Here is a 14991-nt window from a genome sequence, read left to right on the forward strand (position 1 = left end):
GTCATGCAATCACTGAACAAGTGTGAAAGCATTTATTAAGCACCTATTACAAGCAAAACACAGTGCTATGTTCTGGGGCATAAACAGAAAAGCAAGACAGCCCCCTGCTCTCCAGCAGCATTTTAGTGGGAGAGACAATGCACATGGGAATGTTCAGGTGTAAGTCCAACAGAGAGGCCTCATGGTGCTAATGAGATGGGGGGGGCGGGGCGAATAGAGCAAAGCGGATGAAAATGCATCCTCTTTAGTGTTATTACTGCTGGTACAACACAAATCCATACCTGATACTGAACAACCTGACAGGACTTTGGTGGAGACAACTGACTTTTTGAGGTCCTTGGTACCTGTGGCCATTGAGGAGGCCGGGATGAGAGCTGCCATAGAAGCAGGCATGATGTTTGTCACTGTTGTTCTTGGGTCATTTCAGTCATGTGCAACTAACTCTTTGTTGCCCCACTTAAGATTTCCTTGGCAAAGATCCTAAAGTGGTTTGCCATTTCCTTCTTCAGCTCATTTTACAGGTGAAGAAACACGGGTACATAGGGTTAATGACTTGCCTAGGGTCACACAGTTGGTGTATGTCTGAGGTCAGATTTGAACTCAAGATGAGTCTTTCTGACTTCAGGTGTGAACTCTATTCACTGTACTACCTAGCTGCCCTTCATTACCAGACTGCATCTCCACTAATACTGATTTCCTGGACAAGGTGGGAGCTGTGCTAGAAGCAGGTTCAGTGGTGTGGGGTGCTTTACTGCTCCATGATTTCTTGGGCATATTTCTCTGTTGATGGCAGTTAAGCATCCATTGGTGTTGATGGTGGCAAAGATTGTTGGGCTCTTCTTCACCACCCCTCAATGAAGGATGGGAAAGTGGAGGCAGTGGGGGTGGGAGGAGCAGAATGGAAGCAGTATCTGTGCTCTCATCAGGGAAGCTGCTGATCCTGGGAATCTTGGGCTCCGAGTCCTAGGCTGTCTACATGATGGGGGAAGGGGAGGTGGTGATCAAGGTGGGGGCAATAGCTTTACTTACCTACCACACCCAGTCTGTCCCTTTCTCAGGGTAGTGTACTGCTTCAGCTAAGCTGGCGTGGTTGCTCTCTCAATGGCATTTGGCTTTCCAAAGTAAAAGTACTCCTCATTCTAGATGCTATTCCCTGAAGATCTTACATGCAAAAGTTAGAACTTAACTATTCTTACTTAGAAAGTAATCCTTCCTCACTATCTTCTTTAGATTATTAAATAAGAAGAAAAATAGAAACTTTGCAAAACAACTTTGTGCTTTCAACTCACAACTATTAGATGGGCAAGGATGACATAGTGATAGAGGTCATTTTGCAGAAAATTTGAGGTCTTATTCTACATTTTGATGCAGGTCATGTTCACTGATAACCTAGGCAAAAATTATCAGACATAAGACTTTCTATTCTACCACTTTTATGCATCTGCTGCAGATCTTCAAATTCTTAGTGTTATCACACTTGCCTGTACCATCCAGAGACAGAAGGTGGTTATTTCAATGGTTCAGTCAAATTCTTTATTTTATTTCATATTTTTTTGCTAGGCAGTGGGGTTAAGTGACTTGTACAGGGTCACACAGCTGGTGAGTTCTTTGTGTGTGAGGCCAGATTTGAACTCAGGTCCTCCTGACTCCAGGGCCGGTGCTCTATCCATGTGCCACCTAGCTGCCCTTGAGTCAAATTCTTGAGGTTTTTCTGTGCAGGCATGCATTACTAGAATATCTTTGTCAGACTCCTTGTCATTTTGTAGTACTAAAAACATCACCTCAGCTCTTTAAGCATGCAACCCAAAAGGACTGCTGCATAGAATGCTTTGGGTATGGAAGGTAAGATGGAAGATTGCAGACTTATTAACTGTGAGGGCAAAATGTTATCTTGATTAGGAGTTGGCATTTGTAGGAACTCTTTTCACCATTAACCACTTCTTTGTGGTTCAGTAGATGAGTCCTAGAGAATTAAGAGATTCAAACAGAGCTTAAATGACTTATTTAAGGTCTCTAGAAGGTCAGCGCTCTATCTGGGTATAAGTATGCCTTTACAAAAAAGACTTGTAATTCCAAGTTTTAGGCAAATAGAAGGAGGAAATATTAGAGAATATTAGAGCAGAATAGGCTTGATAGGTAGATAGATAGACAGACAGACAGACAGATAGATAGATACATAGATAGATTAGATAGATGGGGGTAAATACACGTACATATGTACCATAGATAGCTGTGTTTCCATATAATTTGTTTTCTTTCTAATCTTACGTATTTTGTTTTTTTCATTTCAATACATCATTCTGAGATGGGGGCCAGAGGTTTTGCCAGACTGCCAAAGGGGCCCAGGACACAAAAAGCTTAAGACCCTTGGTCCTTGTGTGGCTTACACAGGTTCCTTGCAAAGAGAGGAGTGAGAAATGAAAGATGCACAAGCCAGAGAGAATGGTTGCTGGAGTAAGGGATTGAGAGGAGGTGGCAGGGGAATGACTTCAAAAGCTCCTTGTTTCCAACGATCTTACCCTCATTCCTCCATAAGGAAATAATCTCTGCTTCTTCTGAACCCTTTAAGCAACAGGTTTAGAACACTAATAAAGGTCTTATCATTTTCAACCTAGTAAATATGCAGTACTTTGAAGTATGAAAAATAGATTACAAATAGGTTATTCTGTCTTCACAATAATCCTGAGATGTAGATGTTATCATTACCCCCATTTTACAAATGAGAAAACTGAGGCAGACTGATAATTACTTGTCTAGGGTAATACAGCTAGAGCCTGAGGGTTTTTTGAAATCTGCTTTTCATGGATCTAGGTCCATCAGTTCCATCGTAGATTTGGTCTAATCAGTGCAGTGAAACAACGTATTTTTTTTCCTAGACACTAAATTCAATAATTACAAGCTGCATGACAAAAGTACTTCATTTCACTGAACTTCAGTTTTGTAATCTATAAAATGAGGATAATGCTTACACTATTATCCTCTTTAATACAGGCAAGGCAGTTGTAAGGAAAATGCTGCGTAAACTTCAAGGTGCTATGTAAATGTGATTGCACACACATATATGTACATATACCTATATTCATACACAAATGCATATGTACTTATACATATTCATACACACACACACACACACACACACACACACACACACACACACACACACAACACACACACAGTGTCCTAAATGTCTTAGAGCACTTTTTACCTACTAAAGCTCAAAGTTTTTGGAAGACCCTGCATGCTATGACTGTTGTTGTTGTTCAGACCTGGGATTTCATCAGACCTGGAAACTCTCTGATAGTGAAACTCCTACTGGTGCATATAAGCAAGTTGTCTGTGACTTCTAGTCTTAGAGAGCTGTCTGTGGCATATGGAGGTTAAAAACCTTACCCAGGATCATGTAGCCAGAATGTGTCAGAGGCAGGACTGACTCCAACACCTGCACACAGGCTTTAATTATAATCATTAATCATTTCCAATAAATATTTAAACTCTTGTCATACTGGTGCTACACTCTTGGTTTTATTCCTGCCTGAGTAAGTGCTCCTCCTCTGACTCTTCTAAGTTTGGGTACCCTAGCTGAAATTTCCCTACACTCTGCCCTTGGCAATTTTTCTTTTTCTCTGTGTTCTTTCCTTGGATTGAAACTTCGTCATTTCCGTTATATAGATGACTCCCAAGCCGATATCTCTAGCCCTGATCTCATCTATATGTGGAAGTTCATTCTTGTACTTTCAGTTACCTCAGTTGTTCCACCTGGTTATTCGTATAGGCACCAAAACTCACCATGTCTAAAAATTGAACTCTCCCTCATTTGTAAAAGGACAACTGGGAATGTCATAGCTTTACTGCAACTATTTACTAACTCTGTGACCTTGAGCAAGTCACATTATCTGTGCCTCAGTGTCTTTATCGTTGAAATCAGGGAGTTAAATTAAAGGGCCTGATGCTTCTCATTCTGTGTTATTGTGATTCTCAATTACTCATCATTGTTTTTTATTTTTCAAGTAACTTTTTTTATTATTAGTTTGTCCCTCCCATTTCCCCCATTTCCACACCCACCCTGAGCAATTTTCTTAATACATACCTATATAGTCAGAAAAAAGAAATCTCCACATTAGCCATGTCCAAAACTGTATGTTTCTTTCTTCATTTCAAGTTTGTCACCTGTTCGTCAGGAGGTAAGTGATGTTTTCATCTTCATTCTTTTGCATTTGTTGCATTGATCATAGTTCTAAAATATTTCACAATTATCTTTGTCTAGAATGTAATCATAGTACAGATTATTCTTTCTTCACTATGAATCAGTTCATAGAGGTCTTCCCAGTTTCCTCTGAAATTTTCCATTTCAAAATATCTTTATAAAAAATAATTATTCACTTATATTTAACATACTTTTAAAAAAATATTCTGAATTCCCTCCCTCCCTTTGAACTCCTCCCCACCCATTGTAAATGAAGAAACATAATATAGAGTATATATCCAAAATCATGCACATCATATTTCCATGTTAGCCATGTTGATAGACCAAAGAAAGAAAGAAAGAAAGAAAGGAAGGAAGGAAGGAAGGAAGGAAGAAAGAAAGAAAAAGAAAGAAAGAAAGAAAGAAAGAAAGAAAGAAAGAAAGAAAGAAAGAAAGAAAGAAAGAAAGAAAGAAAGAAAGAAAGAAAGATAAAATAAAAAATAAAAAGATATTGAAAAAATTGTGCTTCAATCTGCATTGAGCTCCATCAGTTCTCTCTCTGGAGTCGCTTAGTATTTTTCATGATAAGTCCTTCAGCATTGTCTTGGATCATTGCATTAATCAGAATAGCTAAATCATTCAAAGTTGATCATCATACAATATTACTGTTACTGTGTACAGTGTTCTTCTGGTTCTGCTTACTTCAGTTTGCATTGGTTCATACAAGTCCTCCCAGTTTTTTCTGAAGCCATTCTTCTCATCATTTCATATAGCACAGTAGTATTCCATCACAATTATATGCCAAACTTATTTAGCCATTCTCCAATTCCTGGTCATCCCCTTGATTTCCAACACTTTGCCACCACAAAAAGAGCTGCTAAAAATATTTATGTACATATAGATCATTTTCTTTTTTCATTGACCCCTTTGGGATACTCTCCTAGTAGTGATATTGCTGGATCAGTGGGCACATACAATTATATAGCCACTTGGGAATGGCTCCAAACTGTTCTCCAGAATGATTGGATTAGTTTGCAATGCTATCAATAGTGCATCAGTGTCCCAATTTTTCCATATCCCCTCCAACATTTATTATTTTTCTTTTCTGTCATGTTAGCCAAGGGCAACTAGGTGGCATAGAGGATACAATGCTGGAATCAGGAATACCCATCTTCGTGAGTTCAAATCTGACCTCATAAACTCCTTAGCTGTGTGACCCTTGGTAAGACACTTAACTCTTTTTGCCTCAGTTCCCTTGTCTGTGAAATGAGTTGGAGAAGGCAATGGTAAACCACTCTAGTATCTTTGCCAAGAAAACCCCAAGTTGGAGCCTTTCCTAAGGTCACAAGTATAGTACATGGAAGAGCCAGGATTTTGACCCATGCTCTCTGACTATTTATCCAGTGGTCCTCCGAGGACTTCACTCTGGCTGCTGTAGGGACTAACACTGACTTGAACATGGTCACTCTGAAGCCCTTACATTTCACTCTATCTAAAGTGATCTGGCCTTCCACTAAAACCCCACAACATTTGTATATATACACCACATAGCCACAGAAAAATTCTTAATCTTAATCAGTTCCCTAAATATCTTGAAAACTTTATCAGAGAAGTGATGCAAATGTTTTTCTCTAGTTATATTTCTCTTCTAACTTAGCTACATTGGATTTCGCTGTGGAAAATCTTTTGAATTTTATGTAATTGAACTTGTCAATTTAGTTTTTGTGATCCTTTCTATCCCTATCTTCCCAAGAAACTTACATTTTTTTTTATCTATGGCAGGAGAAACCTTGTTAAAAAAGAGTTTGGAAAGTGTTTTTGTTTTACCAAATTAACTGCTTTGGGAAGATTAAACAAAAAAAAAACAATAGGGGGCAGGTAGGTTGCTCAGTGGATAGAGTACCAGCCATGAAGTCAGGAGAACCTGAGGTCAAATCTGGCCTCAGACCAAACACTTGACACTTACTGGCTATGTGACCCTGAGCAACTCACTTAACACCAATTGCCAGGAGAAAAAAAAACAAAAAGGACACACACACCATGACACTACACATTCTTTATGCCTGTCAGTTAATTTTAAGTAAACATGTAATCTTTAGTTTACTTATTGATAACCTTTGTACTAGTAAAGAGGGCAAAGTAATTTAGATAAAAATATACAAACATGCAGGTATCATGTCCAAAAACGGGATTGTGGGCTGCTGCTGCTACAACTCTTTTTTTGTTCATTAAAAAAAACTTCATAATTGTATAGAATCAAAATAATCTATTTTATCTTGTGGGTACCATAAGTATATTGACAAACTAGAGAGTGATCAGGAGAAGGAAACCAGGATGGTGAAGAGCCTTGGATCCTTAACACATAAGGATCAGTTAAAGTGACTAAGCGTATTTGTCCTAGAGCAAAGGAGATGGTGGTCAGGAGTGGGGGAAGCAGGGAGAATATGAGCTGTGTGGAAGTATTTGAGAGGCTAACATGGATGAGGGATTAGACACTTTTTTCTATTTGAAAGTAGAGAGAAGTGAGAGAATCAATGGGTGGAAATTACAAAGAGGAAAATTTAGGCTTGTGTCAGGAGAAGCTTCCTGACAATTAGAGATGCCCCAAACTTGATAACCAGCCTTAAGAGGTAGAGGATTCTGCTTGGACTCCCCTGGCAAGCTGCTTTCTGCACTTCTCTGCTCCACTGGCCCCTGCTCCCTGGGAGCATTCCCTTCCCTTTAAATCGCCCTGCTCGTGGACTCCCACAACCACTAATATATCCTTTCTGCATGCAGCAACATCATTTGTCTCTAAAGAAGAAATTTAAAAATTTCACAAATGTGCAATTGATTTCCACTGAAACCTCATCATCCTCTGATGACAGTTGTGACACTTTTGCTTCTGATAATTTGGAAACACCAAGCCCAAATTCAGGTGAAATATTAGTGAAGAACTAGCAAATTTTTTTTCATTATTTACTTTTAGTTTTTATCATTTACTTCCAAAAGATTTTGAATTCCAAATTTTCACCCATCTCCCCTCCCCCACCGATGGTATGCATTCTGAATATCCCTTCCCCTAGTCTACCCTCCTTTCTATCTCTCCCTCCCAAGGCTCTTATCTCCTTCCCCTTCTACTTCCCTGTAGGGCAGGATAGATTTCTGTACCCCATTTCCTGTATTTCTTATATCCCAGTTGCATGTAAAAACATTTTTTTTAAACATGAGTTTTTAAAACTTTGGGTTCCAAATTTTCTCCCTTCCTCCCTCCCCACCCACCCTCATTGAAAAGGCAAGCAACTCAATATAGGTTATACATGTGCAGTTATACAAAAAATTTCCATAGTATACATGTTATGAAAAACTAACTCTATTTCTCTTAATCCTATCTGCCCCACCCATTTATTCTATTCTTGCTTTTGACACTGTTCCTTCTCAGAAGTGTTTGCTTCTGATTACCTCTTTTCCCAATCTGCCTTCCTCTCTATCATTCACCTGCTCTCTTCTCCCCTTCTTCCCCTGTTTTCCTGTAGGTTAAGACAGATTTCCATACCCAATTGAGTGTGTATGTTATTCTCTCCTTAAGCCAAATCCTATGAGAATAAGATTCACTCATTCCCTCTCACCTTCCCTTGTTTCCCCTCCACTGTAATTTACGAGCCTTTTCTTTTCTGTTTTTTTGTGAGATAATTTACACTGTTCTACCTCTCCCTTTCTCCTCCTAGTATAATCCTCTCTCATCCCTTAATTTTATTCTCCAGATATGACCCTTATCTTCAACTCACCCTGTGCCCTCTATCTATCTATCTATCTATCTATCTATCTATCTATCTATCTATATACATACATATAACTTTTTCCCTCCAACTACCCTCAAACTGACAAAGTTCTCATGACTTATAAATATCATCTTTCCATGCAAGAATGTAAACAGTTCAGCCTTAATAAGTCTCTTATGATTTCTCTTTCCTGTTTACCTCTTCATATTGCACTTGAGTCTTGTATTTGAAAGTCAAATTTTCTATTCAGCTGTGGTCTTTTCATCAAGAATGCTTGAAAGTCCTCTATTTCACTGAATGACCATTTTTCCCCTGAAGGATTATACTCAGTTTTGCTGGGTAGGTGATTCTTGGTTGTAATCCTATCTCCTTTGCCCTCCAGAATATTATATTCCGTGCCCCCCGGTCCCTAATGTAGAAGTGGCTAAATCTTGTGTTACCCTGATTGTGTTTCCACAACTTTTGAATTGTTTCTTTCTGGCTGTTTGTAATAATTTCTCCTTGACCTGGGAACTCTGGAATTTGGCTACAATATTCCTAGGAGTTTTCTTTTGGGGATCTCTTTCAGGAGGAGATCGTGGATTCTTTCAATTTTATTTTGCCCTCTGGTTCTAAAATATCAGGGCAGTTTTCCTTGATAATTTCTTGAAAGATGATGTCTAGGCTCTTTTTTTGATCATGGCTTTCAGAAGTCCACTAATTTTTAACTTATCTCCCCTGGATTTATTTTCCCGGTGAGTTGTTTTTCCAGTGAGATATTTCACATTGTTTTTTAATTTTTCATTCTTTTGGATTTGTTTTACGTTGTCTTGATTTCTCATAAAGTCACTAGCTTATAATTGCTCTTTTCTAACTTTTAAGGAAGTATTTGCTTCAGTAATCTTTTGGACTTCCTTTTTAATGTGGCCAATTTTGCTTTTTATGGCATTCTTCTACTTATTGGCTTTTTGGACTGCTTTTCTCATTTCAGTTAGGCTATTTTTTTAAGGCATTATTTTCTTCAGTATTTTTTTGGGTCTCCTTTAGCAAGCTGTTGACTTGTTTTTCATGATTTTCTTGCATCACTCTCATTTCTCTTCCCAGTTTTTCCTCTACTTCTCTTACTTGTTTCTCAAACTTCCTTTTGAGCTCTCCAAAGGCCTAGGACTGATTCATATTTTTCTTGGAGCTTTGGTTGTAGGAGCTTTGACTTTGTTGTCTTCTGGTTTTATGTTTTGATCTTTGTTACCAAAAAAAGATTCTGTGGTCTGACACTTCTTTCTAGGTTTACTCATGATCCCAGCCAATCACTTGATTCATAAACTCTTTAGTAAGGTAGAGGTCTGTTTCCAATGTGGAAAATGTACTGTCCCAACGTTCAGGGTTTTGTACAGCTGTTTTCAGAGATAGTTCTAGGGACCTGTAAATTTTCACTTATTCCAAGGTGGTATGATAAGGGCAAGGTGTTTACTCCTTTCCTGGCCTGTGCTCTGGTCTATGAGTGACCACAAGCACTCTTTTCTGTCTTGGAACTGTGAGGAGGGTTACCTATTTACTGCCACCACAAGGTCCTCCATGCCAGTGCTCCTCCTCACCCTAGGACTGCCATCTAGAACTGTGACCCAGATGCAAGCATGGGCAAAGCAAGAGATTCCTGCCTCAGAACTGGCAAAGAGATCCCTCTCATCAGCCCCCCAATTCCCCCTCAGTCTGTGGGCCAGAAGCTCAGGAGGCAGCCACCACCCAGGGCCAAGCTTGGGTAATGGCGCTGGGAGCCTGGCTTCTCTCTCACCACAAAAAAAAAGACTTTTCCCACTGACCTTCAAATTGTCTTTGGTGTTTCTGGGTTGAAAAATTTGGAAACCACCACAGCTGCCAGCAATTCACTCCTATGCTGCCTGCTCCCGGTTTGCTGCAGCCTGAGTGCCCATGCTGAACTGTGCTCCTCTCCTAGCTCAGCACGATATACATTTCTGAACAACCATCCAGGTTGTCTTGGGCTAGAAATTTGTTTCTCTCTGTCTTTCTGAGGGTTCTGCTGCTTTAGAACTTGTTTGGGGGAGAGCTCAAGCAAGTCACTGCTTTCACTCTGCCATCTTGGCTCCCAGCAAATATCTTTTATGAGAACTCTGACAAGGAATCTTTCTGCAGCCTTCCAGAAAGTGAAGAACAGGACCTAAGAGCAGATTGTGGAATTTTACACAAACCGAGACTCAGGCCAGATATCACTAAGGAACTGGCCACTGTTTTTCATGCCGATTCTGGTGATGAATCATTCTAGGGCTTCTCAGAAAGCAAGGTACAAGTTGGAATGAAATTGGATTCTGATGATGAAGGTCATAGGACTTGCAGTCAAATAAACCATTTGGGTTCTTTGCAAATACCTCTAAAATTTCCAACCAAAGAGCTCAGAAAAGCAAGGAAGTAGAAAGCGGCCTGGCCCAAAGACCCAGAGTTTGCCACTTCCAATTCTGATTCTGTCTCAGAAAATGAGAAAGGGTCCAGTTTTTTTTGGAAAAGACACTAAACATAAAGAAAAACAAAGCAACTCTGGCAAAACTAATGTCAAAATTACAAAGTTTCCCGGGATTGTTTACTGAAAGGAGATCACTTCCAGGTAGTAGCCCACAGTAAAAGCCAGACTGAAGGTGCTCCTTCCCAAGAGACTCCTCAAGGAGAATCCTTGAACGAAGAGCTCCTGCACATTCCAGGTCAAGATCTCTGGTTGAAGTACTCTCAGATCTGCACTTAGCAGATGAAATAGATTTTGAGGACAAGTACATGTTATTGAGAAAAAGGAAGAGCATCAATAGATATATGGATGATGATGATGATGCCACACCTAGAAGTGGCGGCCAGGTACCATGACTTAAACATATCTGCTTTTTCTCCCCTGTGTTTTCTACCATTCCTATGTAGGGTATTTCAAAATATCTCTTAGGCCATATAGTATGAAAAGTTGGCATAAGTAATGGCCTACACTGCTTAGCATTTCTGCTTGATTGAAGAAAATAACAGGCCATGCACAGAGTTGCCATGCGCAGAGTTGACTTTAGATTTTACTTTCTCTGCTGCAGACTGGAAAATGCCCCATTGAACACAGAAGAAATCAAATGGTTACAAAGTACTTTCTTATCTCATTTTATCTGTGGGATAACATCCATCTTTGGCTTTTAGTATTAATCAGATTGGGTTGGGAGATAGGACATTACTGTGTTCCGAAGGGGTCCCTTGTACTATCCTGCACAGGTAACAGCATGTCCCAATTCTCATGCAGTGTTGGACACATAAGTAGACCTTAAATCAAAAAATAAAGCAAATATTGTAAATAGGTCTTCTGATCTGTAATATTCTTTTGTATCCAATTTGTATTTTATTAAAAAAACATATTGTTCAGAAAAAAAAAGAGGTAGTGTGTCTCCTCCTCTTGGATGTCTTCATGGGGATGCTGTATGATAACTCATTGGCTATGTTATACTGGAGTTTCGTTTTGTGTCCAAGATGGACTAGACTAATATCGAGGTTCCCTCTCAACTCTCAGATTCCATGGCTCCTTCATCTATCCCAATTCCCTCAACTTACAGATAATTAAAGGGAGATGCAGAGAAGTAGCTTGACCATTGTCAGCCCAGGAGCAAGCAGCTGAGTCAATATTTGAGTCAAAGTGTTCTAACCCCAAACCCAGTGTTCTTTCTTCTGTATCCCACAGCTGCTGTTGTTGGCCTGTTCCCTGATGGTAGCTACTAGCACTCTTAGTGGCTAGGAAGACATAGTCAACTCCTCTAGGGCTGGTTGTTCATTTTGTAGTGTGTCAGAAGTAAAGGCAAATGTCATAACCACAGGAGATCAGCTGATGATTCCACAGCCTTATAGACAAATACATCTCCATGTTAGAAGTACCTTCTTGACATTTAAGCTAAATCCTCATCTTTTTATACATTAATTGATTTTCTCTATTCCACTCACCTCCTCATAGAAACAGTAACTTAGAGCTAGAAGGGACCTTAGAGGTTATTGAATCCAACTTGTTCCTTTTTACAGAATAGGAAACTGAAGCCCAGAGAGATTAACTAACTTTCTCCAAGTCAAACAGCCAGTGAGAATTGGAGGTGAGATTCAATGCAAGGTCTTCCTGACTCCAAGTCACTCTATCAACTGCTCCATGCAGCCTCTTACCACTCTCCATAGAATGCACTTATAAAGACTTGAAACTTCTTATTCATTCTTCTTGAATCTTCATTCTTGCAAGTACATTCATCATAAACTAGGAGTGGCTAGGTGGCACAATGGATGGAATTCCAGGTGTGCAGTCAGGAAGACACATCTTCCTGAGGTCAAATTTGGACTTACTAGCTACTTGACCCTGGACAAGTCACTTAACCCTGTTTGCTCCAGTTTCCTTATTTGTAAACTGGATTGGAAAAGTCAGTGGCAAACCACTCCAGTGTCTTCACCAAGGAAACCTCAGAGAAGGTCACAAAAAGTCAGATATGATGTTTCTGTCAGTGTTTCAACTGAACAGCAACCAAATGTTATTTTCAGCTCTTTTCATTAGTCATTTAAAACATGGTTAATCTTTATCAACTGGATCTATTATGCAATCAAAAACTTAACCTCATTTTAAAGAACTGATATAATGTGTATTTTCAATTGACATATCACATGTTCTTTCTAAAGCATAAGTGGAATTCTTCTGTCTCAGTCCTTTTTAAATATACCTTTCATAAACATCAAAGGCAACATCATATCAATATGCTGGGCTCCTTTAGGGGGAATGAGCTGGTACTCATTTGCTAGAGGAAGTCAGAAATTTACGCTGAATGTGTTCCATATTTGTATGCTCTCACTTGGACTTACCTGTCTTTCTTACCCGGAAGTCTTTACTTGAATCCTTTTTTGACTCCCAATCATAGTCCCCCCCAATGACTGATCTGAATCACCTTTGCTTTTTTTGAAATCATCCCCCTACTCCTTTCAGATGACTTCCCTTCCCTTTTTACTGATGATGTTGAATCCATTAAGTATGAATTTACCTCAATTTCTTCCTTCTCATTTCATCTTCCTCTTATCTTCAGTCTGTCAGTCAGCCAATAAATATTTATTAAATGTCTTCTGTGTGCCAAGAATTGTGCTAACAACTGGAAATTAGAAAAAAAATAAGTACCTGTCCTCTACCTTCCAGAAGTTTACAGTATTGAGAGAAATTATTATAAACAACCAAGAATTTGAGGAGGTCCAGAGTCTCTACTTCTTCTGCAATGCTGGTTTTTAAAAGTTCAAGACCTTGCTGGTCATGAGATTGGACTAATTTTCTTGAAACCCCACCCAGGGATGTGTCCTTTCTGTTCTACTTAGGCTTGGATGGAACACACATTCTTTGAATAGATGTCCCAAGGCTGGAGTGATCTGTAGAAGGAGAGAAGACTCTCTCTCCAGTCACTGTCATCCCCTCTTTTAATATAGCCCACCTCCCACTGTGTTAACCACAGATTATTTTTATTCCTCTTCCAAAAGAATATATAAGCCCTGAGCAGCTGCCTGATTGGCTTTGTTCTAAAAACCATTTAATTAAATGACTATCCTTTTATTAATAATGTGATGGCCTTATTTATTAAATGATTAAATTACCCAGAAACTATGTCTCTCAAACCTTTTTAAAAATTAATCTATTTATTATTACTTTTCAATATTCACTTCCATAAACTTTTGAGTTTTAAATTTTCTCTGCCTCCCTTCCCTCCTCCTTCCCCAAGATGGCATGCAATCTCATATAGGCTCTACATATATATCCTTTTTAAACATATTTTCACAATACTCATGTTGTAAAGAAAAGTTAGAACAAATGCGAGTAACCATGAGAACCAAGAATCAAAAAAAAAAAATTTGAGAGAGAGAGCAACTAGTATGCTTCAATCTACATTCAGACTCCAGATTTCTTTCTCTGGATATGGACAGCATTTTCTGTTATGAGTCTTTTGGAGTGGTCTTAGCTCGTTGTGCTGCTGAGAAGAGGTAAGTCTATCAAAGTTAGTCGCTGCACACTGTGGCTGTTACTGTGTACGATGTTTTCCTGGTTCTGCTCTCTTTACTCATCATCAGTTCGTATAAGCCTTTCCAGGTTTTTCTGAAGTCAGCCTGCTCATAATTTCTTATGGCACAATAGTATTCCATTATATTCATATACCACGATGTGCTCAGCCATTCCCAAGTTGATGGGCAACCGATCAATTTCCAATTCTTGGCCATACAAATAGAGCTGCTACCAATATTTTTGTACATGTAGATCCTCTTCCCATTTTTATGATATCTTTGGGATACAGCCCTAGAAGAAGTATTGTGGAGTCAAAGGGTATACACATTTTTATAGCCCTTTGGGCATAGTTCCAAATTGATCTCCAAAATGGTTGGATCAGTTCACAACTCCAGCAACAATGCATTAGTGTTCCAATTTTCCCACATCTTCTCCAGCATTTATCATTTTCTTGTTTTGTCATGTTAGTCAATCTGATAGGTGTGATGTGGTACCTAAGAGTTGTTTTGATTTGCATTTCTCTATATGATTAGAGCATTTCTTCATATGATTAAAGATAGCTTTAATTTCTTCATTTGAAAACTGCCTATTCATATCCTTTGATTATTTATCAATTGGGGAATGACTTCTGAAGCCTTTGTAATTGCCATAATATAATAAGAGAAGACAGTATATAAAAGGAAACTGGAAAGATACCGAGGAAGATACCCTGAGCAGACATGATGTCCAAGTCCAGAGGAATGTTTCTGAGTGGGAAATGGAGGTTGCAGGAGGAGTTTTCCATCTCTACCCTGTCCAGAGTGAGGGGCCCTAGGGGCAGAGGGTACTGATGAGACCTAAGTTTCAGAGTTTAATTGATAATGCAGGATGAGATTCCTGGGTCATAATGGTGAAGTCCAAGGGAGTGCAGCCAGGTAGGACATGAAGTCACCTTCTACTCCTTTCTTCTTCTCTCAGATTATCATAGGGGAAAAAAATGCTAGATTTAGAGGAAAAAGAAGCATGAATATGACTTCTGCTTTCAACACTTACTAGTG

The 14991-nt window shown here is 39.1% G+C and overlaps 1 protein-coding gene across 8 annotated transcripts in view; it reads left to right on the plus strand.

Annotated features, from left to right (window-relative positions):
- The window catches only part of LOC110199265 (UDP-glucuronosyltransferase 2A1-like), a 319475-nt gene that overhangs the window by 225954 nt on the left and 78530 nt on the right, over window positions 1-14991 (plus strand). The window contains exon 2 of one of the 8 annotated variants that reach the window (XM_078148753.1): window positions 5234-5242. The exons of the other annotated variants lie outside the window; for them this stretch is intronic. Within the exon in view, the coding sequence (XP_078004879.1) occupies window positions 5234-5242 (9 nt within the window). The remainder of the gene's footprint in view (window positions 1-5233; window positions 5243-14991) is intronic. 8 annotated transcript variants of the gene reach the window in all.

This window comes from Phascolarctos cinereus, unplaced genomic scaffold, assembly GCF_003287225.1.
Source record: "Phascolarctos cinereus isolate Bilbo 61053 unplaced genomic scaffold, phaCin_HiC Scaffold_9;HRSCAF=440, whole genome shotgun sequence".
NCBI lineage: Eukaryota > Metazoa > Chordata > Mammalia > Diprotodontia > Phascolarctidae > Phascolarctos > Phascolarctos cinereus.